This window comes from Ammospiza nelsoni, chromosome 4 (assembly GCF_027579445.1).
Source record: "Ammospiza nelsoni isolate bAmmNel1 chromosome 4, bAmmNel1.pri, whole genome shotgun sequence".
Taxonomy (NCBI): Eukaryota; Metazoa; Chordata; class Aves; order Passeriformes; family Passerellidae; genus Ammospiza; species Ammospiza nelsoni.
This window is the reverse complement of record NC_080636.1, coordinates 1,955,544-1,983,516: the sequence shown is the minus strand read 5'-3', so window position 1 is coordinate 1,983,516 and position 27,973 is coordinate 1,955,544. Positions and strand designations below refer to the sequence as shown.

The following is a 27,973-nucleotide window of genomic DNA, read 5'->3' as shown; positions in this document are numbered from 1 at the left end:
AGCTGTTCCATCTTTGGGCTCTAAGCTACCAACATTTACTGGTGTTCACACCAGTGCTAAAATACCATCAGTGTAACACAGAAAGATGCAGCACTCATACTTCAGGCTGGCTGTGTGGGGGGTTGTTATTGTTGGGATTGTTGGGTTTTTAATTACTTCATGTGCCATTTCATATAGATCCAAAGCATTAAGCAATTCCAGTCAAAAGCAAATATTAGAAGCAATTTCAGCAAGACTAGGAAGCCTACATGGAAAATAATATCCTCACCCGTTTATTGTTGATTTCACCACTTGGTAACGCGGCTGTTTAGGACTCAGTGTGAATACAATGGAAGTTTTGCAGAAAATCACACACCTGCGTTTTTTCACATGTATCAAACACATCTGAAGTTTAAAATTTGTGTGCCTTGACTCGCTCCTCACTTTATAATGTCTCTGTAGGTTTGTCCATTGTCACTGATCCCACAAGAGTCCGACTCAGTCTCTCCAGTCAGGTGACAGACAAATTCAAAAGGTGTAGATTTCCCAAAGACGGTCTTCGGTCTGTAGTGCATTGTGCTAGTGCGTTCAACCAGTGTGTCAGTGTTCAACCACACGAGCGTGGGGTTGGTTGGTTGCTGTTTGTTTAACTACACAATACAGAAATATAATTTTACATGTAGCTTTGCATGCCTTATGGCTGCTTGCCCTACTATAGGACAGTGCAATAAATACAAATATATGCACACTAAAAAAGATTTAACTGCCGTGATCTACATCTCCTTTATGAGTACAAATTTACCTAGTCAACAATATGACAAATTTAGCAGAGAAAGTGGCAATGGCAGTAATATTCTACTACAAAAACAAGGCTAGAAGCAAAGTGTTCTCAAGCTACAGAAAACTTGCTACCTCCTAATATATGACGTAGGGCCCAGTTCTGCCAAGTGCAGAGTTGTGATCAGTAGACTGCATCAGAACATGCTTTTCCCCCCATTTAACAATGAATACTTCTACAATTTATTTGGTTTTGATAACTGTTTATAAATAGCACACTATAATGACTATTAAACTATACAGCAACATGACATTTATAGCCTAATCCTGAATACAAAGTTCAAAGAACATGACTACAAAGGCCAGAGAGCAAATGTCATCAACTAAAAGCATTTCCACTTCAGAATTTATTGAATGTTCTCTTACACAAACGCTTTTCAATCGTGAAACCAGAGGAACAGGATTTCCTATTCCCTCTCTGCCCCAGTAGCAGTTTAGCCACACATCACCCTTATAAATTAGTGATGGATTTCAACAGGTAGCCCCTTGGGGCTATATATTTTATATACTTTATATATATGCACATTTACTTTGAATTCTATGTAAAAGTTGAAAAAATGTTTGAAAGAAAAACTCAGAATATATCACAGCATTTTCAGCGAAAAAAATACAAATTAGTTTTATAACGACTATTCAATTTATCAAACTTTTTTTTTTCTGAAGTATTTACCTTTAATTATGTACACATTACAGGAAATAAAACTTTGTCCACAAACATTCTCTAAGATGACAGTTATCAATAAAATGATAGAATAATAGCAGGAAGAATATTAAACAAATGGGGGTGATCAATTTCTGCTTTTAAAAAGTAAAAAGTCACCATATAATTAAGTACAAAAACCTGCATTGAATGACAACTGCTGGTGTAGTAACTTGATCAGGTATGGAGACCAAGAGTATAGTAGAGCCCTATGGTAATAATATTTCTGTAGCATTTCCACTTGGTATGTATATACTAAATGTTGGCAAAGTTTCTGTAGCATTAGCTTATACAAACATAGGAGTCCTCAGTCTGCTGCATAAAAGGGAACAAGAGTGTTTTACTTCTCCTGAAATGCACCTGAAATCCAGAGTGTCACTTACAAACTGCATAATGTAACTTTTCTTCAGAAAAATATCTGTTTGGCATCTCCAGGGCTCTGTTCCATTGGACAATAGGGGCATTTTAACCTGGGGACAAAGACAATGTGTTAGAACTGGGGCAATGTGTGACAACAGAGCATTAAAGGCACTGAGCTGTCCCTCTGCAGCAGGAAACAATTGCACTCTTAAGCCACAACACTTTACCTGGCTCCATGAAAAGTCACCTTTAGCTGAGAGAGAACTTACCATGCTTCTCCTTCTAGTTATTAGTTATAGTCTCTCACCTGTCACCCTGAATTACTAGATTATCATAAAGAGCAATTTCTCTGTAGTTATTATTCCTACTTGTGGATTTGCTTGTTGCATTGTAGAATCACAGAATGGTTTGTGCTGGAAGGGACCTCAAGGACCATTCCAACCCTGCTGCCAAGGGCAGGGACACACTCCACCAGACCCACCCAGCCTGGCCTTGCAGAAATTTTAAATCAGCTGGTAGCTCTCACTGTGGCTTCGTCAATATCCAGTTCATTTTAGTGTCTGGTTCCCAAGATGCTGTGATTTTCCAACCCACTTAGATCACCTCCTGCAGGCTCTGACTGAAGGGTCAGCCTGGTCTCCCTGCTGAGGTCTCTCAGACAATCCCACCTACTTACAGTATTTCTTCTTTTTGAAGAAATTGATCCTGTTCTGAAGCATTGATCCATTTTGCCCCCCATCTCCTACATTTGGGCATTTTACCTTCTCCCCCCACCCACCCCTCCAGAGTTAATTTGTCAGAGCTGTGCTGTCAGTAAAACTGATCAATGAAAGCACCAGGAATGAGTGATCAGGGACAGGAGTGATGCAGCAGCAAGTTTACAGCTTCAAATGGCTAAAGTCACCCAAAGTCACCCACAAAGGCAGCCCTTAAGGCACAGAATGCAATCATCACTTGACATTTTCATTCACAGCCTCACTTATTTTCACACTGGATTTCCCAGAATGACTTAGAGCTCTAAATTAAGCTGACAGCCTCCACAGAAGCTGTATATTTAATCCAAACAACCACTGTTCTTCCTCAAGAAAATCTGTAGAGATTTGTCTCTCCCATTTCCTTCTCTCCAAAAGCCTGAAGGATCCCATGGATATCTAAGGAGGAGTATTTCCAGTTATAATTCCTCTCCCTGCTCAATTATTAAGCCATATTTCCCCTAGAGGTTTAATTTTAGTTTTCAATAGATTTTTCATGCATTACTAACCTTGCTCCCAAGGAAAAACTGTGTGTGTAAAGCCTTCCAGTTTGAATTTAAGACAACACAATGGTGGCAACAAAGTGAAAAATTACTCTGCTTGCTGCATTCCTTCATGCAAGCTCACTTTCAACAACATCAGAGGGTTTATTATGCTCTTCTCCAGTGCACCAACCCAGTTTATGCAGCTGTCAAGCCATTCTCCAAGATTAACAAGCTTCCACCAATCACTTAATTAAGAACTCAGTTTTCCCACAACACATTATTCTAGTCTTAAGATGTGTTCTTATCTGTATGTTGTTTGTACTTACTTGCTGCCATTAAACATTTTATTCAAAGCATCTCTGGATATAATATGACCACAGACTAATTTCATAGGTGGATTATTATCTGTTGTTTGCTGACGAAGAATGGGACAGGCAAATATTGAATGATACCAGCACTTTTTACCGAGGTCCACTTCAATCTGTGAAAGAAATGAACATAATTTATCTCAGGAAATTACATTTCTAGATAAAACCCCTTTAGGTCATGGCAGTTACTTAACAGATTTCACAATTCAACTGTGAAAGCAACAAAATCCATTGTGTGGATGCCTGACAATTTCCCAGACAAAAATACTTGATTGTGATCTTAAAATGGTGATTTATGTTGGGGATGGGGAGTAACAACAAAACAGCATATTCTGCCAAGGGACAAGTGCAAATTTTTTTGTAAATCTATGCTCTGGCAGGAAAACTGAGCTGGTGAACCATCAAGACTTTCTGGAACTCACGGGCTAGAAAATAAAAAGTAATTTATAGATTTCATTTTAGGGAGAAATTAAAAAAGAGAAAAACCCTTGGATTGACTATATTCATGTTCTACGGCTTCTTGAAAGGCTCTGCCAACACCTTGCTGTCATGTGAATAATGAAGCATATCACAATCACTAATTTTCAGTACCAACACAGAAGATACTTGTGCAGCACAACTCTTGCCATCAGTACAAAATTATTTCCAAAAGGGACATATAACAGAGAAGAACAGGTCTGTGACTTCAGTAATTAACTGAGAACTGCAAAAATCACACCAGAGCTCACCTGGCTCTGAGCAGTCCTCTGTTCAAAGGTTTAACCTTCAACAAAACCTGACAATGTGACCTTTTCATGCTACCTAATCTGTCTCTGCACAAGGAAAATAAGGTTTCCCACCCCCATACTGCATTAGCAGAGGACACTAGAGACCCTTCCATTTAAAATGCAAGGAGACACACGTGTATTATTAACTGATTTGCATCAGACAGGAATCTTTTTCCAAATGCTCCCTGGCTGGACAGCAAGGCAGGAATCTGTCACACTCAGAGGTTACACTCCCAGCATTACAGAAAACACAGCAGGGAGAAAACTCAGCACTCCTTACTCTGTAAATGAATCTCTTCCAGCTGCAGTGGAAGAGGCTAACTCAGTTCATGCCCAGTTTGCACTAAATAAGTTTCCTTTCCAAATCAGGAGCAGGTCCCTGGAGAGCTGCACACACTTGGCAAGAGCTATAAAGGGAAACTGGGGTTTCATAACAACTGAACTTCATTTCAACTGATCTAAATGAGATGTGCTGGAAGCATAATGCACTGGATCCCAGCTCCTGTGTCCCCAGATGCAGCAGTAATTCTTTCATCTCCTGTCTGCCTGATAAAGAGCCAGTGCAAAGCAAGCCCTGGACTGAGCTCAAGCCTAGCTAGGGGAAGTGAATGTGTCTCTGTGGGACCCATTTTCTTTCCAGTTATACAAAACATCTCTGGGAAAGTGGAAGGTGAGAGCATCAGTTTCTTCAAGGTCATTTGTCAAAGACCTTTCCAATCTGAAAGGGGATAACAAGTGAAAGGAGGGGCAACAAACAAAACAGAGGTACAAACCTGATGGACAAAAAATAATGGAGATAACAACAAGAAACAACCTTGACAGGTCATCAAGAAACTGCAACCAAACCTGGACTTTGCAACAGGCACAAATCTAACCCTGAGGAGAGGGGATCAGTAGAACTATATGAACTGTAGGAGGAAAGTGCAGGGGAAGGAGACTGAGGAGGAAAAGCTGGAAAAGGGGGCTAGGGGGTCGTGCTGTAATTGAGGATCCATGAGCACGTGTCTGCCTGTGAATCTGGAGTTTGTGCTTTCACTGCTGAATGGCAATCATTTCCAGCCAAGGAGCAGGAGGAGATCTTGGCTGCCTGTACTTTTGTTTCAGGTGAGTCCTGTGTGGGAGCTGCTGAGGGAGTGCTGTGTCTGGGGCAGCCTGTGTGGCTGCCTGGCTCAGTGTCTGGGGGTGTCTGTGAGCCCCAGGCCCCAGAGCTGCTGGAGGTGGTGGCCATGTAAAACATCCTGTAACATGCAGCACAAAACAAACCTGAAAACAGCATTTGCTGTCAGAAATCTGCCCCAGGGGTAGCTCAGCCCCCACTCACCGGGAGTTCATCCTTCTGGTTCCACACCCCTGTGCACTGCCTTTGCTCAATTACTGCCTTGATGTTGATTAGAGCTGGTAATGCTACACAACCTGCTGAAAAACTGCAGAAAAAGGACATGTTAATATGAGGTGCATGTTAGGAAAGCAACACTTCTCACATTTCTATTTTAAAGGTTAACTGGGAGACAAGGTTGTTGTATTTTTTCATTTACATCTTGTTATACCTGAAGGGAGCTTGGAAGTACAGACAAGCAAGAGTTTGGGGCAGGTTATCAGTTATCCATGTGTTTTAGGTACTACATTGTGGACAGAAAACAACAGTTAATCCCTCCTCTGAGATTCATATGGAATTGATTTCTTCTACCACCCACTCTGATTTTGAGCTGTACAGGAGGAAGACATCACATTAGTTTATACAGGAGGTTGCTCTCAGCTATGGTGGAGTATGTGCAGCACAAGAGTTTCCATGTAACCCACACACAACTCATAATCCTTTAATTATATATAATTATCATGTAAAGATAATTTCCACCCTCACCTTAAACCAAGAAAAGAAATGTAGAAAAAGCAGGTAGGTAAGGAAAGGCAGGAAAGCAGGGCCTGTGACAAGAACAGCAGTATAAAACTGCCCAAAGTCTGTGTCCCAACAAACAGTTCAGCCTCCTCTGGGATTTACCCACTACCAGAACTCAGCACATTATTTGGAAATATTTCAGTATTTTACAAAAGGAAGTATGACAGAGTTTGCCATGAATTAACAGATGACCTGATGGATTTAATTCAAATGACAGTACTGGAAACCACCAGCAACAGAAACAGGATTTGACCTTGCTATCAGCCTGCTCTGTTTGTTTGGCAGATTATTTTACTACTTGTGCAAGTTTTATTGTCTACATAAGTCATGCCTTTCCTCCATGTGAAACCTGTGGATCTCTTGCCTATGCTAAAATATATATACACACACACATATATATACATACATACATATACACACACACACAGATACATATATATATATATATATATATATATATATAAATAAATTCTATCCCTCACCTCCTGGCTGTTTTAACCCTTACACTTTGCTTTTTTATTAATTCAGCCCAGAGTATAACTTGTGTTAACCCTGTGAGAAGTCTAACAAATAGCATTAGTGTGAAAACATCTCTGAAGAGCTCTTTCAGAATATAAGAACTCAAGTCAATAGTAAATTCAAATTCCTGTAGTCCTTCAAGAGCCCAAACCACAACCTCCATAACACAGAAGTTTTTCTGCTGTCTCCACATAATAAGTTAGACCATGAGGTCTGTACAGGGAGAAGCCAATCAGCATTAAGAAAGTGCCCTCTACTCATGCTCAATAAAGCAAAATATTTTACAGCAGAGATTTCACTTCAAGCTTGTTTAGTTCCTAAAGGATCGGCAGCACTCCAAGCTCACACCAGATGAGAACAGTCCTGTTTATGACAAGAGCATCAACAGCACCTAAACAGTAAATACATTTCAGCACAATCAATTCCACACCAGGAGCAGAGCAGATGTCCCACCACTCCAAACATCAGAACAGGGACTTTCCACATCACCAAAAGTCTCTTGGCCATGTGCTGTGAAAACTGCATTGCAGCATCAGTGCATGAGCAATGAAATTCCAAGGCAGTGCTGGTTATTTGCATGAAACAAGAGGAAGATGAAAAAGAAAATTTAAGCTCTAAATACCTATAAAATACTCCAACTGAAACTTGAAAGATTATTGTAGAAAAATAATTAGTCTGAAGTGCTCCCTTTGTTGTTTCTGTTGTATTTTGTGACTGAGGTACAAACAGGAAAAGCAGAAGGCTTAACAATGTGAGAGCTCTGAACCAAGCACAGAAATCTAACAATAGTGAATGGAAAGAGTAAAAAAAAATAAAGCAAAAAAAAAAAAAAAAAAATTAAAAAAACCTGAAGCAGTGAAGCTTCTGCTAAGTACCAAATCCAGCCTAGAAAGACACATATCATTTATTTTCTGTTTAACATTTTAAATGAAAATGAGAACATCAGGGGAGTGTACTGGGGGAACTGACATGCAAAGGCTAAATAGCAGCTAATCTGTTTCATCTTCAAAGAAGCTAGAAGGAGATTGGGTTGGGTTTTCTTCATATTTCCAACAGCCTCCTACAGATTTGCATTTTGTCAGATTAGCTACTGAGTTTAAAAGTGCCTCTTTCTTCTTTGCAAAAGAGGCCCAGCAGACAATTTGGAAATTTTAGCAGCTGAAACCACAACATAAATGTTAAGCATTCTTTTAAGAAGATGACTAGTAATGTGTGGAAAAAAAAAACAAAAACAAAAACCAAACAAAATTATCAAATGCTGATGGAATCATGGCCACATTTTCAGGGTTATTTTTCAGCTGAACAGCAGGGACAGCTGTCACACATTTGTTGTGGGAATAACTGGCTGATTGCCATCCCCATCTTTAGCAGTTATGTCTAAGCTATGGAAGATAAATTCCACCCAGGAATGCTTCCTCTTGAGCTGCAGTGGTGCAGGGTAAAGTCCAGCACACAGGAACCTCTGGTTTTTAACCTTTGCAGGCTCGTTAATTGTAACTATACCCTGTATTTAAAGCAAGCTAGTCAAGAGTCATTTCTTTTGTCCTTAACAAAAAACAGGAACCAAACCATGAAGCACCTGTCTCAAAAGCAAGAGAAAAGCAGCATACCTAACACTGAGAGGGGATTCCACTGAGAGCCCCAGGAGAGCACAGGCATCCCTGGTGAAGATGTCACAGATGTCAGCCCACTGGTTGGCGTCCAGGAGGTGAACGTAGGGCGAGTTCTCGATGCCCTGCCGCAGGTACACCAGGCTGCCCATCAGAACCTGGATATCTGCCAGGGAGCAGCAACAGCAGAGTTTGTAAACAAACAAGAGATGAGGTCTCCAGCTGGAGCTTTCACATGGAAAACAGGCAGATACACACAAACAATGACAGCCAGGAGAGCTCCACTCCTGCTACTTTTTGGCTGGGGAGTTGCCAGGGTGTGCTGCCTGGGAATTTGCTTCTAGCAGGTTTACTTGTTTTTGTAAGCTTTCTGACACACACAGCACCCTAAAAAAATAGGATTTGTTGGATTCAGCTTGAGATGGTTCATTTAACTCACATGATCTCCATTTTTCAAAAGTTTAATTTCTCTTTGTATTACCCCACGCAGCAGAAAATAGCAGATGACTATTCCAAGAACATTGCTCTGCATTTTTAGCACTTTACTCTGGCAGCAGGCCTATTCTAGATGTAATCTACATTTTATTTAAAGAGTCAAAACCCTTAAATTTAAGCAAATGTGCAATCATTCAGGTATTATTTCTGAGCCCTCTCAAAAAAAGAAGAAAGAAGATCATTCTAATTGAAAGGATTTGGGTTATACATGATAAATCCAAAAAGAAGAAGCCTTTAACAAACTGAGAATAATGGAGTAAAACATATTTGGAACATGTTTTACTCCAAGGTGCTATATCCCAATGCTTTAATGTGACCAAAAATGTACCTTTCTGATGATTTAGGGCAAAGGGCTGGAAGTTTTTTGCATACTGCAGTGCTTCTCTTTGATTTGCAGTCCCACCCATCAATAAGCTGATGAAATACAATCTGTGCAGTTTGAATTCCAAGGAGCTGTTCTGTGCCATCAGCATCTCTCTGTTGGAGACCGCCCACCTGCAAGAACGAGGAGGCACAATGGGACGTGACACCAGAGCAATTAAATGTGAGCCCACAGCACATGAAATCACTGCAATTATCTATTATCCACATCTATTCCAAGGATAGTGGGACTGTTCCCTGAACTTCTGAGAGCCTCCACAGAGCACAGAAAATGGCAAGGCCCTTTACAAGTGATGGAGCACAAAATGTGGACGATGTTAATTCTGGTGCTGCTGTAGAGGCTCAGCACTGCAAAATTCAACGTTCACTGCTTGAAAGACATGACTAAATTAGGCACAATATAAGGCAGAAATAGCTCAAGTCTATTGTATTTCAATTAATAGCACTCTAAATCTTAACAATTACTGACAGCTCTTCAGCTGCATGTCAAGAAGTTTGACCAAGAACATTTTCCAACACCCTCATACACCAAACATGTCCAAGGCACTGTGTTTGTGTGTGTGCATCTGTTGCCCTGGAGAGGGAACTGCATCTATGGGACCACATGATCAAGATCTCACACTGGGGAAGGAAATCAGTTTAAATATTACACTTTACTCTGCTTAAACTTTGCTTTCTGTGTTATTTTCAACTTGGATAATAAAAATATTTCTCATTTTCTGTGTCTCTTTCACCATGACAACACTAATGTTTGGCTCCTAAATAACATGAAAGAATTCTTAAACATACAGAGAGAGTAAAATGAACTGAAATTGTCAAAGCATTTTATTCAAGTTTTTCTTAATTATTTAGGATTTATCCATCCCTTTCTTGGGTTTTTTTTTGGCGCTGGTTTATTTCTTTTTCCCTTGATTCCATTTAGTCAGGCCTAAATCAATCCAATCTTTCTCTTAAGAACCTCAAGTTTCAATGTCCTCCAGTACATCTGTTTCTCATTAGTGTTAATTAGTTCTACTATTTTCACTGTGGGGGCCCTATTAAGCAAAAAGCTTTTCACTTTTTAGCAAGGAAGTGAGGAAGTCTGTGTTCCTTAAAAAAAACAGGGTATGTGAGGCTACTTTTCAATCAATACTAACATGAGAAAATTAAGCATTCTCACTGTATTGGGAAGGCTTTCAAAGCAAGTCAGCCTCCTGCACTAGGATGTTGCATTAATGAGCAAGTATCCACTTTCAATTTGTTGTGGTGGAAGTATCAGGAGCCTGACTTCACTGGCAAGGCTTTGTAAAGACACAGTAACCTTTCAGTAGGAAACAGTGGAAAAGGGAGCCTTTGAACTACAAACAAGCCCTACTGTCCCCAGTTTCAGGCAGTTCCAGATTTTCCTGCATCTCCACCAGGAAGAGCACACTCACTAACCATGGGTGCTGAGTGGGTTTTGGGGTGGTCTCATAAGTTGGGGGGGTATAATTGCATTTTTATGATCAGTGTGCACAGTTTAAACAGGATATTACGGCAATAAAGTACAATGCCAGCTACAAAAACAAGAGCCTGAGGTTAACAACCATAGACTAATAAGCACATGAAGGACAAAATCTGTTATAAATAAACACTAAGACTAGTCCACAAAGAGATATTAATCTCTATTGCATCAAAAGAGCCTCCATCCTCTCCCTGCCAATATTTGCACCCACATGACAGAGTACTTCATCTTGCTGAGGTTGAGTCTATTTTTCCAAATTAGCTTTTAGGCAGGCTTTCCATTTTTAGGTCTTTGAGTGGCAGCACAAATTTATATCAGAAGAAAGCAACCACAGAGGCAAGGCCTGAGGTGCTCAGTCTGGGACATGCTGTTCCTATTTCCAACAGAAAAACAAAAAACCAGCAAGGGAGGTTTAAAACACTCAATCCACATATTCTCTACAAATGCCCAAAATTATTAGTAATCACATCACCTGTCTTCCTACCTCTTCTCAAAATGACACCCAGTCATTTTCACTTCTGAGACTCAAATCCATCTGATTTTTTTTAAAGTTTACACTGTGCTTTGCAAACCAGAGGTACACAGGATTCCCTTCAGCTCCCACATGGGATTTAGATGTTAAAATGAATTTAACAAAGCCTAAAGATTAAATTAAGTTTAAATCATACCCCAAAGGACCCAGCAAATACCAGGACCTGTGCAACTTGCTGTTTACAGGCAGAAGAGAAGAGAGCATCTCTTTTCCAAATTACAGCCAAATCTTTGAACCTCCAAGTCATTTCCACAGGAGGAAATCACACAGAGGCCCAACCTGGGCTCTGAAGGGCCAGAATACACCCTGAAAAATAACTGCATTTCTTTTCCCATCACCAAACCACGGTGAGAAATGTCACTGGAAGTTCATGGCATACAGAGATTACACAGCTCAGAGTGCAAGGCCAGACTAGGCCTCTACAAAAGTCAACTTCCACAGCCCACATGGGAAAACAAAAAAGTTATGGCCAGTCACATTCTATTTAAATCTGAAAGGTCCTATTTTTAAGTGTTGAAATTTGTATTAGAAAGAAAACCTGGATAACAAATACAGTTAGGATCTTTTTTTTTTTTTTTTTGAGACACAAATACTGATTTCCATCACCTCAGCAGGGTTTTGAAGTCCTTTTGAAAAGTCATTAATTTGACAACTCCCTTCCCATGGCAGTGACCAGGAGCCACCTGTGTCTGTTTTGTTTCCAGCCCTGAGTGAAGCTGAGCACAGACAGAAAGTGCTGGCAGAGCCAGAGAAACTGGTTGGCTTTTAATCCCAGCTTTTCACAATTTTGCATGGATAAAACCTGCTATACTCCATGTCCTGCTTCAGGAGACTGTAATTAATCATCCTTGTGTGACACTTTGCCTCAACACCACTGTCAGCAGCCTGACCCTGCAACGGGCCAGTCTGGGGCTGTTTCAGGCTGAACTTTTATTCACTGGTGCCAATTTTAGCCCAAGGAGCACAGTGCCACTTTCTGTCACATGGGGGCCATTCACACAGCACTGGTTTCTATCCCTCCTCCTGAACACTTGTGGAGGAAATGAAAGGGAAATACCTTCACAACATCAGCAGTTCTGTAAAATTGTGAAAAGCTGGGATTAAAAGCCAACCAGTTTCTCTGGCTCTGCCAGCACTTTCTGTCTGTGCTCAGCTTCACTCAGGGCTGGAAACAAAACAGACACAGGTGGCTCCTGGTCACTGCCATGGGAAGGGAGTTGTCAAATTAATGACTTTTCAAAAGGACTTCAAAACCCTGCTGAGGTGATGGAAATTAGTATTTGTGTCTCCAAAAAAAAAAAAAATCCTAACTGTATTTGTTATCCAGGTTTTCTTTCTAATACAAATTTCAACACTTAAAAAATAGGACCTTTCAGATTTAAATAGAATGTGACTGGCCATAACTTTTTTGTTTTCCCTTGTGGGCTGTGGAAGTTGACTTTTGTAGAGGCCTAGTCTGGCCTTGCACTCTGAGCTGTGTAATCTCTGTATGCCATGAACTTCCAGTGACATTTCTCACCGTGGTTTGGTGATGGGAAAAGAAATGCAGTTATTTTTCAGGGTGTATTCTGGCCCTTCAGAGCCCAGGTTGGGCCTCTGTGTGATTTCCTCCTGTGGAAATGACTTGGAGGTTCAAAGATTTGGCTGTAATTTGGGAACCCCCTCAGCCAGAGAGCTCAAACCATGACATTCTGTCACATGCTGATCTCCTCCCCAGAGCCATGGCTTCTACATCAGCAGCACCATTGTAAATAAGGCCCCTCTGTGCCCAGCAGCAGCCAAGAGAGGCAGACAGCTTTTGCACTGTCCAGTTGAAACAGAATAAACATTATACACAGAAATAAGATGGGGAGGGGTAAGCCTACACACAAACTGTGCTGACAATACACCCCATTGTCTGCCCATGCAGCTGGAAAATAAAAATTCCTTTGAGGGACGACCATGCCTTCTCCTTTGTTTGAAAAATATTTAACACGTTGCAGAAACTACATGATACAACTCAGTAGCAATGAGTAAGGCCTAAAGCACTGCAAACTGGAGCTGAAATGAATTTAGAGATTTCAAGGGAACACTCATAACAGCAAGTTACTGTTCCTCAGGGATTACCCTTCACAGCTCTGCTATTATTTGAACTACAAGATATATGTGGTGTAGCTGACAGTAAATCTTGTTTCAGCTGTAATGTCAGTGTTGCTTCCCTTCAATTAGCCAATTGAACAGCAATAAACCACCCCAGCTCTCCACCTGGGTAACTAGATTCAAAGCCCAACTATTTAGGTCAAACTCTGCATGACCCAGAGGCATTACCCAGGATTTGGTCAATGAACACCAGGGTTTGAATATCAGAGTGTCCTTGCACTCAGTTTAGATGCCAATAATGCTCAATTGACACACCTATGTTGGTTCATGTAAAAGGCAACAGAAAATGTTGTTAATATGAAAATGTGCTTAACTGAATAATGCAAAAAATTCTATCTTAAGTATATGATCTGTGCTCTGGAATGAAAGACAAATTTTGAATTTGTTTCAGTTTCACTGTTTTTATTTTTAAAAGGTCACTTTAAAGTTGGTTAGGTTGTTTTGTTTGTTTGGTTGTTTTCTATGTTTTGATTTTTCTTACTTTTGAGAGCAACCTAAGTTTAGAAAAGTTAAAAAAAAAAACAGGATGAGGGATTTCAGGGGGTTTCTTACTGTTTTTCAGGAGGAATCTCATTAACAACACTGCCACCCCAGGCTCTTCCCACCCTCTGGTCCCTTGTCTGGAGAGGGAGGGTGACTGAAGGACAAGAGAACTTTGATCCAAGTCATGTTCTGCTCACCCCAAAGGCTTCATGGTACACACACATTAAATAAGTCCTGGTATCCTTCACAATGGGACCTCTTAAAATAAGGTTACTAATGATCCAACAGAAAGTCAAGCATCATCATTGGCCAACAACTTTTCCTCCAAGTGATGTTTCTTCCTTAAAGCAGCACCACAAGTGATTCAAGTGAACCCTTAATCTAAGAAAGAGACCCTCAGTTAATCACTTCCCATGGGGAGTGACACAGAGGGGATGGAAAAGGAAAGATCCACTCAGTAAATTCACTCACTACCCCTGTCAAAGGACAAGCAGGGACACATCAGAATACACAAAGAGAGGACTGAAAGTGAAAAAACTAAAGAACTGTTAAGAGCATTCCTTAAAAAACATGGGGAAAATAAATGAGTGGACTCACTCTAGTGCAGGTCTCAAAACTCTAACTTTTAATGCTTCCAATATTCGATTTAACTCCACAAATGGCTCTTTTTGACTTTGATCTATTGACAGACCAGATTCCTGAAAAGACAAAAAAAAAGGGGACTTTTTCGTTAAAGCATAAAAAACAATGGGTTGGCTGACAGTTTAAATATTCATCTGGAACATTCAAATGAGGAAGCCAAGACAAAGCTTCATCTTCCTCAATGGACAACCTTCAACAGCCACACTTGTTACCTGACAGAGCTCCTCAGCTACATCCAGCATTCCCTGCCTGAAGAAGTGCTCCACCATCACCTCATTGAGGATCCTCTGGCTGTCAGCCTGCCAGCACCCATCTATCCCCACGCTGCTGATGTCCGAGTCAAAATTCTGAAAGACACAAATTAACAGTTAATAGGCTGCAACAAACCAGCCCACACCATTTCTCTTTAATCATGCAGGACACCTGTGGCTCCACCCTGATGCCTTCTGCCTATTACTCACTGGGCCCTCAATTATCTCCGAAGTGAAATAAATACATGGCAGCTTCCTTCATTACCTCCTGTGGAGGAAGAAAAAGAAATCTTTTAGGCTGCTCCTTTCAAGTCTGAATATTATTCACTACAAGGAATTACAGCAACAAGTTTAACTAGAAAGTTAGAAAACTAGTTAGCTAATAAAGGGGTTTGAGTCCATGATGGATTTCTGAAGGAAGTACCTGCAGAAATGGCTCTTTCCATATATGAAACCTGAAAATGTTTAGAGAACAGAACACAAAATCACCTACATTAGAATCAAGACAGAGTCATCAATGTATCTCTGTCAACTCAGCACACCAAATTGCAAGTAATGCTTTAACTTAAGGATTTTTACATATCTGGCTAAGCAATGCTGAAAGAGCAAGAAGTCACTTCTCCCCACATCCAAACAACAAAACCCAAATCTCTGATGACCCCAACATCCCAACAACAGGCTGAGCTTTGAAGATCCAAGAGATATTTTTTAGAACTAACCCAGCTGATCCCAGTGCCATGTATTTTTAGGCCAGTGGCCTAGGGACATATTCCAGCAATAACTGAAGACATTGTCACGCTGGCTCCTTGGTAACACTTGGCACTGCTTGGCACTTTGCCTCTTGGCAGCGGAGAGCAACATTTATTCTAATCCAAGATATAAACCAGGATTTTTAACTGCTAACACGTTTTATGGTCAGGGCAAGCAGGTTAATTTTAATAAAAATCCTCACCCACTGCTTAAAAAAAGCCTCTTGCAAAATAAAGAGTCTAGAAGCCAGTGCATTGCTTGCTGCCTGCTCTGGTGACTACAGCCCTCTCCCAAGAAGGAACTTCAGAGGAGCTGTGAGGATCCACAGCCCTGCACAACATGGGAACAGCAGCCTCTCACAAACACAGGTTTCTGTCACACAGGCAGGGCAGATAACACCCAGCTGGTACCAGCTGTCTTCCCATGCACAGCTCAACTTCACACTGCACCTTCCTGTTACTCACCACTTACTAATTTCCTTCATCAGCACCTCTACGTCCCCTTTGATGCTGCTCTGTGTCACCATGAAAAAGGGACAGCCTTTTCATCCCTGCCCACACAGCTCCAAAGCCACTGCTTCCTCAGGGCTCTCAGCAAGCTCTCAGTGAAACATTAACCTCAGCCTGGCAAACTGACTTTTCCACCTTTCTGAGATGGTGGAGCGAGGTGAGCATTTAAATTATTGCCACTGATTCATGTCACACATTTAATAACATTCTCACTTGGGTGTCTTAACCTGTAACTCCTTGTCATGCTGTTCACCTCTAAGCTGTATCTTGAAAAACTTAACATCTTGATAATACTGTTCTTATTTGTGCTGATCAGTCAAATCCTTAAAGGTTCATCAGCTTTGCTGACTCTGCTCTCAGTGTCCAACCACCACCAGTAGGTAACAAACAAATCCACTAACAAAGCACTAAGGATATAAGACAGGGTTCAGAATGCACAAACTCACATTTGTTACCTCATTTCCAGGGTGGAGATCATCTTTAATCTAAAAATAATTGACTAGAAGTTATTCTTCATGCAATTCCAAGTCCTAGCAATGACACAATCCCCTAAGCAGAAACTGGACAGTTCTGGGCAGTTACCAACCAGTGAAGCTGCACCTATGCCTCAAACATGATCACATCACTCTCACTGCTCAGGGGCAGAGATGCTGAAACCAATTACCTCAAAATGCTCATTTTCTTTTGAAACAGCAAACCTACCAGCCCTTACAAACCCCACCATTAGATCTTTCCAAGTCACATAACAAAGTTATCAAGTCCCATCATTCAACCTGAGGACCTCAGTCATTCTCTGACCAACTCAGTCTTGGTCAGGTTCTCATTCCAATAATCTTTTTTAGTTAGTTTTAAACGATTCTGAGGTCTGTATTAAATGTGGGATTCTACAGCTCTGCCTCCTCTGGGTGCCGAGGAGCTTTAGGAACTGATTGCACAGATTACAGTGAGTGACTGCCACATGTCAGAAAAAATTATCACTTGCCTTTGGCTTATATATTTCACAACTGTCAGGCATGAAGGATCTGCTGGTGACTACAACCCTCGGTTTTGTTTTGTAAATGCTAACAGTATGCTAACTGACAGCACGTGGGGTGTAGTAAGATTTCAACAGTTCAAAGCATTTCTGCAAGTTAAAAACTCCAGAAAGCTTAAAACCCAAAAAACACAAAGTAACCCATGTGTCAGTTAGTACTCCTGAGGAACACATCTTTTTTAAAAGCTTAATTTGCAAGCCTGGGGCCAAACTGTACAGAATTATGTGCTAAATACACTAATGATACAATGTACAGCACATTACCAATAAGTGCTAGAATGTGATGACTTCAAGATGCTCACAAACACAAGCTGGACCTTTTCAACCAACATACAACCCTCCATGTTACAACAACAGGATATGAAGAAGGATGATGATTAAGGACAGTTTTATTCCTCAGTTATTTAGTTTAGATTACTTTGTGCATTCCTCCTTTCTGAATTCTTACCCAAAATACAAATAAAACATTTGTTTATCTTCTCTGTTCAATCTGTTTACACATAATAGAAAGCTCAACTTGCAGAGACTCTGTATTTATGTAGCCCCATTCTTCACAGCAGCACAATTAAATGATGTTCAGTAAAGGTTTTTAGTGTGTTCCTACACAAGTTTTTACATGAAATGAACATTAACTTAGGCAAAAGGCTGCTGTCCCAAAACAAAGACTGGATTAAAATGTTTGCCTTATTACAGATATAAATTCAGGGGGTAAATGGAAGGAACTACCCTTTACTCCACCTACTTTCCTAAATGAAGGCATTTAACCACTACTCAGAGTGCTCCTAGAGGGAAAACATTTACCAGCCTATCAAACATGCTTGGAGATGAATTCAAACCGTTCCAAAGAGTGACTGATTTACAGGGACACTGAAGAATGAGCTACCTGATACAACTTGCTGAACAACAGTGACATGACGAGTTCTGGAAGCAGAGAAATTGCCAGTACAATACAGAAAAAAATGGATGCAAACATTTCCTTTCAAAGGAGAAAATGCTCTTTGGAAGACAGGGTAACCTTTCATGGATCAGAAGCTTGCAATCCACATAGGACTGCCCTGAAAAGAGGTTCAGCTTATTAGATAAACTTTCCAAACAACACACAAAGCTCTGGCATTTCAGAATTTAATGTATTTGATGCCAAATTTGAACTTCATTTTGCTCTAAGGGTTTCTGTTCTCAGAGGGAACTCTGCAGGCAGCCAAGTCTAGGGCCCAGCCAAGTTCACAAACCACAACTACAATAACTTAAAAACCGACCAGACTAAACTTTTTATGTATAACCCTGTCCCATATGGGAAAAAAGAAATTGAACCAGAAATTGCCAATGGCAGATAATAGTGCCAATGGCAGCAAGTTCTTTCACAATCCCAGCTATTACAACGACCTGTGTGGGCGCAGCTGGTGAGAGAGAGACGGTGAATTTTGTTTTTTGAATCAGAAGGCATATTTATTAATATATATAATACATTATTACTATACTAAATAGAATATAGAGAGAGGTTTGCAGAGCTGCTAGCTAAGCTAAGAATAGATAGAAAAGAATCTACAACAAAGTTGTGTCTAGGGACTCAGTCCCCTGGCTTGCATTGATGATTGGCCCTTAATTATAAACATAGAAAATGAGCTAATCAAGGTGAATCTTGTTGCATTCTACAGCAGCTGATAATAATTGTTTACCTTCTCTTCGGGGGCCTCTGGCCTCCCGAAGACGCAGAAATCTGAAAGAAAGGATTTCTGTGGAGAAATGTCTGCGACACCCAGCTTGCTAAATAGGAAGTCTATTGATTCTACATGCAACAGCAGCTGCCATGTGGCTGTGTCACATGGAATGAGCAGCAGTATTAGCAATTTCCCAACCTCAAACCAGGCCATGCACCTGGGCCTGAGCACACAGGCTCAGTAACACCATGAGCAGTGGTTGGAGATGTCAATCTGTCTGTAAAGTGAGTGAGGACTTACATGTGACACAAACAGAACTCCAGTCTCGTGAATCAAGGCAAGGGCTGTGCTGCCTTAAACTCTACTGAGTGTTTTATTTTGGAAGCAGCAGGTTTTGACCAGAATGTGTTGAGAATCAATTCACTACATCAATTACACAATTACTTCTAGTGCTTTAAGCTTAAGTACATGATGGTGGAGGGATGGGGGAGGGCAATTCCAGTTTGGGACTCTGGTGCCAACCAGGACTTTGCTGGCACGTTCCAAGTGTAGCTTCCAGCAGCTCAGGGAAATTGCATTAGGTACATATGGAAGATTTGCTTCAAATGTTACAGTTCAGGGAAATGCTGAATTTCACCTGCATTTAAACATTACACACATTCATCTGACAAAAAGGCCCAGACCTTGGGGTATATTTTAAAGCAGGCCCTTTAAGATACTACCATATTTGGGAAAATTTTAAAAAAATCTTTTATATTTATATTGATATTTATATTTTATATATCTATATGGCTATGTTTATATTTATTCCCAGCAGCACAGGGAAATTGCACTGGGTACATATGGTAGATTTGCTTCCATTGTTACAGTTCAAGGAAATGTTGAATTTCACCTGGATTTAAACATTACACACATTCATCTGACAAAAATGCCCAGACCTTGGGGTATATTTTAAAGTAGGCCCTTTAAGATACTACCATATTTGGGAAAATTAAAAAAAAAATCTTTTATATTTATATTGATATTTATATTTTATATGTAATTTATATTTTATATATCTATATGGCTATGTTTATATTTATTCCCAGCAGCACAGGGAAATTGTATTAGGTACATATGGTAGATTTGCTTCCATTGTTACAGTTCAAGAAAATGTTGATTTTCACCTGGATTTAAACATGACACACATTCATCTGACAAAAAGGCCCAGACCTTGGGGTATATTTTAAAGCAGGCCCTTTAAGATACTACCATATTTGGAAAAATCAAAATTATTTCTTTAATATTTATATTTATTTTATATTTATATAATTCATATATTTATATCTTTATATGATTATGTTTATATTTATTCCCAGCAGCACAGGGAAATTGCATTAGGTACATATGGAAGATTTGCTCCAAATGTTACAGTTCAGGGAAATGCTGAATTTCACCTGGATTTAAACATTACACACATTCATCTGGCAAAAACGCCCAGACCTTGGGGTATATTTTAAAGCAGGCCCTTTAAGATACTACCATATTTGGAAAAATCAAAATTATTTCTTTAATATTTATATTTATTTTATATTTGTATAATTCATATATTTATATCTTTATATGATTATGTTTATATTTATTCCCAGCAGCACAGGGAAATTGTATTAGGTACATATGGTACATTTGCTCCAAATGTTACAGTTCAGGGAAATGCTGAATTTCACCTGGATTTAAACATTACACACATTCATCTGACAAAAATACCCAGACTTTAAGGTATATTTTAAAGTAGGCCCTTTAAGATACTACCATATTTGTGAAAATAAAAAAAATCTTTTATATTTATATTGATATTTATATTTTATATATAATCTATATTTTTATCTCTTTATATGGTTATGTTTATATTTATTCCCAGCAGCACAGGGAAATTGCACTGGGTACATATGGTAGATTTGCTCCAAATGTTACAGTTCAAGGAAATGCTGAATTTCACCTGCATTTAAACATTACACACATTCATCTGACAAAAATACCCAGACTTTAAGGTATATTTTAAAGTAGGCCCTTTAAGATACTACAGCTGGGGAAAATCAAAAAAATTCCACCAAGGACATATTTAAGGAGGCAATCCTAACTTGTGCTCTGAACTTCCCAGAACAACATCCTTTGTTACAAGCAGAACTGGGGACTTGTGCAGCTCCCACTGCTTTTAATATTTTAATGCAAACACCACAGACAAAAAGTGAGAGTGAAAATCCAGAGGAACAAGCACACTGCACAGAGCCAGCTGAGCTCATCTTTGAAGACCTCACTGAAAAAGCCCTTCTGACACTCAACAGGAACAGAGCAGATTAATGAGATCCTTTCTACTATTTTACCAAGCAACATATCTGAAATTTTACAAAATGCTTTTATTTACATCTCTTATTTTTCAAATAAAAACACTACATAAACTTAAAACATCAGAACAGAACACTGGAAAAACTATTCCCATGACAAGTGAAGCAGTAATTTGGAGATTAGACTCAAGCCTAAGCTTCATTATGCTTGTAAGCATTTTCTTTGGCTTCTAAGAAATACCATCACAATTTCCACTGAACACTGACACCCTCTCCATACAACCTGGGGCTGTTCTACCTCAGAGGATTCAAATGAAAGTATGGCTAAACCTGGAGGTGTATTTGTACACAGTCCACCTGCTAAGGCTGAATTGGAAAGTTTAAAAACTTAGGACAAGATTACATAGATTTATTTCAGGCTTCAAGCTGGTAATAAGGATGGAATTTTACTCTAGTTAATTGGTTTAGATACTGCAGCAAGGATTTGAGACAGATGAATCCTTAAGCTTTGGATAACAGTGATGTGTGGATTAAAGCTTTTAGTACAAAGTTTGAACTCTCCAGGATGGTCAGTCAGACATAAACAAAAAACACAAGTTTCATGGACATTCTGCCTAATAATGCAGCATTGTGTACTTTGTTTCTTCATCTCATTATTGTTACATTGTGCTTTAGCAGATTATCATCACTACCAAAGTTGAAATGAGATTCCCAAAGGATAAATCAGTGCTGTGTACTGAACAAATGTTTAGATCCTGTCAGAGACACAATCTGATGTGAGGCTACCACAAAATGTGCATAATAGCAAGTATCAGACTCCCTGCACACAGAACTAATAATTTATATATTATACATAATATATAGCATATAGCATATATAATATACAATCTATAATATGCAATATACAATATATATAATAGAAGTAATTTATATATTACTTTTATATAAAAGAAGAGAGAGAAAAAAGCATGGCCTGAAAGTATACATGTAGCACCATTTCAGTATAATTTCAAAGAATTGTTAATATTTACCTACAAAACCAGGTACAATAATATTCACATCCCAGTTATTACTGAACCTGGAATTCAGATGTCTCACATGTAAAGCACCAAAGATAAGCTGCCCTATCTTATTTAGACACAGAGACTGTGAGATGCTGAATCTCCTCTATTGCACATTAAGAGCACTGCTGTAAAATTCAGCTCCCAAAACCAGTAACACCCCTGAAAGAGGTACAAAATGCCTTTCATAAAAAATTCTCTGGTCTTACAGGATCACAGAAGGTTTTAGGTTAGACCTTAAAGATATCTTGTTCAAACCCCTGCCATGGCAGGGTCTTCCCATTGGACCAGACTGCTCAAAGTTGCTTTGAACACTTCCAGGGATGGGGCAGCCACAGCAAAATGGCACTTCAGAGTTACCTGCTGCTGACAATCAGCTAGAAATACATATATACACATTTATAAAAACTAACAGTATTTCTTACTGAGGCACACATTGAAGAAAACATTTTGCTAAACTGATAAAACACAAAATATTTCTACATGCTGTAAGATCTATAGGGTCTATTCTGTAAGAAATCAGATTTGAGCTGTCCCAGAGGGAACAGGCTGGCTGCAGAGTTCTCAAAGCAAGTACTGGCTGCCCACTGGCTTGCCTTTGCTTCTGCAGCTGACAGAATATTTAGTTCAGATTAACTGTAGGAAAAATCTAAATTTTGTGTTATATTGTGATAATGCAGTCAAAGCAGAAAACAAATACCTTATCAATGGCTTTTCCAACCCTGGATACACTGCTGTGGATGTCCTTGTGGTCTGAGGCCAGCTTCTGGACTGTGTCTTTTATTCTCTTACAACACTGGGTCATAACAAGTGAAATCGTCCCCGACAAGTCCCCATCTTGATCTGGATAAAAGAGAGGAAAATCACCAACTTTGCTACAGAAAAACTGGAATATCAAATCTCTCAATACGCAACAACATCAACAGACAAAAAGTGGCATTAAAGAAATGCAATCTAGGGAGTATTTGCAAAGCAAGATCAGCTTAACTGCAGGCAGATGTACAGGAATTCACCTGTATGAAAACTCTCCTGTGGAATTAGGAATCCAGCTGGGTGCACAGTAACACTGAACAAGTACAACAGTTTAAAAATTCAATGTAAAGGTTTCCTGTGTCCCAGTCACAGCAGATGAATAAACATCTCAAAGTCACACTCAGTTCCCAAATCTCTAAGCACAGAACAGAAGGACACTGATCAGGATCATTTTCTTTAGACAGCCCCTAGAGGTACATGAGAACACCAGGTTTAACTTCAGGATGCAAGCAAAAGTGGATTAATGATGGCCCAATAATGAATTCCTGCCCCACAAGCCCCCACTGCTACTGGCCTGTGTGTCTGAGCTGTGTGAAACTTCTGCTCCCTGACTTGTGGCAGAAGCTCTGAACAGTTCCCAGTTCCCCTCAGTGGGTGAGAAGCTGTCCTTGGAGGACCTGTGGACCTTGTTACGAGATTTATTCTCTAGAAATATTCTCTGTGACATTTCTTAGCTGATGTCCAACAGGTTCACTGCTGTATGACCCACTCTGTGAAGAAAATAACAAACAGGACAGGCTTACAGGCCCTGATCACATCACAGCTTCCACCCTTTGTGCCTTGATTCAAGCATCACTCAGAAGCTTGAGTCAGAAAAAAAATTACCTTTTTTTGGTGCTTTACTTCAGTTCTTTCTTCCTGCTTTTGATTTAAAAATACAAGAAAAAATTTCCCTTCCAGTCTTACCTCTGAAGGTCTCTCCTTTCTCAAAGTTTAAGAATTTTTCCTTCAGGGACACAGACTTAGCAGCCTTCCTGCATGGGAAGGTTAATTTAAGTGGGAGAGGAGCTCAGAAATGTCTCCCTAATATTCCAGACCCAGAGCCTTCATGTGAAAAAACAAAATCACCAAAATATCTCTTCAGAAGAAGGATTTTATGGAAAACGTGTTCACTTTTTAAGTTTGTTCCTTTTTGATTTCATGTTTTAACACATCTTTGCTTTCAGCAGCGTGTTAAGAGCCCAGTTTCTGCAGAGAGCAAAGAAATCCAGAAAAAACTGCAATCATAGGGAGCAGATAATAATTTCACAGCCGTTTTTCTAGGCCCCTTCCTTCTTGCACCCTCTGAAAGCTGCTCTGGCACTGTCACACACTGAGCCACCCCCTGGGAGCAGCAACAGCTCCTGCCCAGCCCCACCAGGGCAAATTTCCACAGCATTTCTGCATTAGCCATGGGTTCTAAGAACAAAAATAACCTTTACCATGCTTTTTCCTCCCTGCAGCCCCATGAAGCCAAGGATCATCTCCTGGGCAAAAGGCTAATGGGGTTCTGTGGCTTTTTTCCTAGGGGATGAGTGAGGAGAAATAAGATTGAAATAGTCACTTCAGTGATTCTGTGCATCCCAAATTAAAACTGAAAATTCCACTCGACTATTCCAAAAAGTTCATCACCCAAAATTATTTCAAGAATAATCATTGCTATTTAAATTTTATTACAAACACTTGAAATAACATGAAGGATCTGTAACTGTCTCATGAATTTTGCCATGGCCAAATGACCAGCCAGAGATTATGCACCAAGTAAAATGGAAATACTCATTCCCCAGGAAACAGAGAGGCTGAAATGCACTTTCTTCAAGCCATTAAGCTAAAATCCAACCAACCCACATGGGTGCCTGCTCTTACCACAAGCAAAGAAGTGAATTTTTGGTCCCTGACATCGTAGCACAAAGCCAACTGCAGCAAAGCAATGAAAATGTCTGCAGAGGAAAAGCCATCAGAGCTGCAGAAGGTTTTCTCTCTGCTCCAACCAAACTCTGAGCTACTTGCACTAAATCAGGAGAAAATCTGCAGCCATCCCATCCCTGCTGCTAATTCAGGGTTCACAGGACTGAGAGCTTCTCTCTGTGACGTGTGCACAGTCACAATTTAAAAAATTCAATGTATTGGCCCACAAGCAGCAAGCACAGGGCAGAGGGCAGTGCCAAGTTTACTCAGGCACACACTTACACCACCCAAGAACATGCAATCCTTGGCCACTCCAGAAGACAGATTTATTAAGAGAACAGAGAAGGAAAACAAATTTGTCCTCCCATTCACAGGCCTGAGCACAGGGATGGTCTGCCCTTAGGCTGCAACATGAAATCAGCCCAAGACATTTTAATACACTTGTGGTGGGGGAGAAGGAAACCAGTTTAGAGGTTTAGGCAGTTTCTAATAGTTTCTTCTTCTCCACCCACTTCCTTTTTTATCCAGCGCCTATTTAAGGTCCTTTCATGCATCTCTGCTCTCAGATCTTGTCCTAACCTCTTCTTCAGCACTCAGGGCTTTCATTTCTCTTTCCTTTTTCCTTTGAAATTACATCCAGGAGCCTATTTCTGCAGTTCATAGCCCTGAAATAGACTTCCACATTGAGGTGGCTGGCTGCTTTCAATTCCAGCCATTTTCAGAAATCCTCAAGATAGTGGGTAAAAGCTGAAAATACCTGTTCTTTTCAGAAAGTTACAAATAACATGTTAAAGAAAAGAGAAAATAGCAAGAATTTTGACCCCTATGAATCCAGCTCACCCTCAGATGCCAAAATTGGAGTCCCTAGATGTCTGAGGGTGCATTAGCAAAGTACTGGCTTCATTCTAGAGCACTCACTGAAAGAAAGCTCAATTTGGGATATGCTCTCTGGGACAGCATCACTTGGTAAGTGCTGAAATTATTCACTGGACAGTGCCAAATCCAACTTGGATGGAAACCCAATGAGGATCCTGAAGGAATCACACACGGGAACCTTCTAAATTCATTACAAAGGGAGTAAAAGCTCTGGGGCTGCCACAGGAACGTCACAGCCAAACCTTTAGAGCCCAACAAAGACCAACACGAGCGTGAGGGTGACACACACAGCTCTCCAGCAAGGTCAGCACCTCACTTTGTGAACACACATATTTTAGTGACTGTCCTCAATGGCCAAGCCCAGGCTGTTCCAAACAGCACAAACAATAGTTACTGAAACACAGGTCAAAACAATGCCAAAAAGACCAAGCCTTATTTCATCCCAAATAAACCCCTCACAATGAGAATTCCATGTCTGCTCTCTACAGAAACTTCTGGGTACACACAGAGCGGCTCCAGCACACTGGTGCTTGTGTTCCTGGAATTATCCACACTCCCGAGCGAGCTCTGCACCTGTATTTGCACAGGCAAACAACAGCAACCACGACCTCCCCCATCCAAACAAAAACAAAAGCAGAGCAGCAGCACAGTTGGTCACAGTTTGCTCTCACAGTTCCTATTTTTAATCCCCGAGCCATCACCCGCTTCCTGCATGGCCTTGGTAAATCACTTCAGCTGCCTCTCCACTCCCTCCCACTCCAGCGAACACGGCCCTACCTCCGTGCCCGGGATTTCGCAAGCCTGAAACGCCCCGTGTTTACAGCTCTGCAAGCGCCCAGCATCAGCTGTGACACACACACGAGCCTTGTTTACCTCTGCTTCACCGCCAAAGCCGGCCCAGCAAAGGAACACAGCTCAGGGACACAGGAAAAGAGACAAAAACAGAAAAGAAACGGGGGCGGGGAGTGGAGGGGGGAAGCAAACAGGTCAGCTCTGCCCTATTTCCTCCGTATCCCCCCGGGACGACCAAGCCGCCTGTCACCCAACAGAGGCACGCCAGAGCTGCTGACCGGGAACAAACAAACCCCTCCAGGAGGCCCGGGAGGGTGAGATTGATCACAGAAATCTGGAATATGCTGAGCTGGAAGGGACCCACCAGAACCAGCGAGTCCGGCTGCTGGCCCTGCACAGGACAGCGCCAACAATGCCACCACGGGGCTCAGAGCATTGTCCCAACACTCCCTAAACTCTGCTGTGCCCACTGCCCTGGGCAGCCTGCTCAGTGCCCAGCCACCCTCTGGGTGAAAAACCTTGTTGTGATAGCCAACATAAACCTGCCCTGCTCCCACCTTTTAAATGTTCCCTGTCAACAACGCCCCAAAGCTCCGGGGGCTGCGGGGGAAGATCCCTGGTACAGAGCCCTTGGGATGGGGGGCCCCGGAGCCCGGGCTCCCCTCAGGATGGGGGTCCCCGGAGTCGGGCTCCCCTCAGGATGGGGGTCCCTGGAGCACAGGCTCCCCTCAGGATGGGGGTCCCTGGAGCACAGGCTCTTCTCAGTATGGGGGTCCCCGGAGCCCGGGCTCCCCTCAGGATGGGGGTCCCCGAAACACAGGCTCCCCTCAGGATGGGGGTCCCCGGAGTCGGGCTCCCCTCAGGATGGGGGTCCCTGGAGCACAGGCTCCCCTCAGGATGGGGGTCCCTGGAGCACAGGCTCCCCTCAGGATGGGGGTCCCCGAAACACAGGCTCCCCTCAGGATGGGGGTCCCCGGAGCCCGGGCTCCCCTCAGGATGGGGGTCCCCGAAGCACAGGCTCCCCTCAGGATGGGGGTCCCCGGAGCACAGGCTCTTCTCAGGATGGGGGTCCCCGGAGCACAGGCTCTTCTCAGGATGGGGGTCCCCGGAGCACAGGCTCTTCTCAGGATGGGGGTCCCCGGAGCCCGGGCTCCCCTCAGGATGGGGGTCCCCGGAGCACAGGCTCTTCTCAGGATGGGGGTCCCTGGAGCCCGGGCTCTCCTCAGGGGGGCTCCCAGCCCACAAAGCCCGAAGTTTTCAGGGGTGTCCAGCCCATAACGCCCCCAATCTCGGGCTTCCCCTCGCCGGAGGGAGGAGCGGGGCCGCGTCCCCTGGGCAGAGGGGGTTGCGGGGGGGTTTGCACGTACTCTCGGTCTGCAGGATCTCCCTGCGCAGCCCTCCCGCGTACTGGATCAGCTCCTCCAGGCTGCGCTCGCACAGCTGCCCGTATCCCGAGAACTTCTGCAGCACCTTCTCCAGCTCCCGCTCCACCGTCACGCACTGGTCCATCGCGCCCGGGCCGCGCTGCTCCTCCTCCTCGTCGTCCTGCTCCTCCTGCTGCCCCGCGGCCGGGCCCCCCGCGCCGCCCGG

At 41.7% G+C, this 27,973-nt stretch overlaps 1 protein-coding gene across 1 annotated transcript; it reads right to left on the bottom strand.

Annotated features, from left to right (window-relative positions):
* Positions 1–249: 249 nt before the first annotated feature.
* On the bottom strand, positions 250–27,973 carry RMND5A (required for meiotic nuclear division 5 homolog A). Its single transcript, XM_059471440.1, has 9 exons — positions 27,751–27,973; positions 22,716–22,858; positions 14,642–14,776; positions 14,385–14,485; positions 9,098–9,264; positions 8,275–8,440; positions 5,570–5,672; positions 3,440–3,594; positions 250–1,986 (listed from the first exon to the last, which is right to left on the bottom strand). The coding sequence occupies exons 1-9, from the start codon at positions 27,890–27,892 to the stop codon at positions 1,923–1,925; spliced, it is 1,176 nt and encodes a 391-aa protein (XP_059327423.1). The 5' UTR covers positions 27,893–27,973; the 3' UTR covers positions 250–1,922.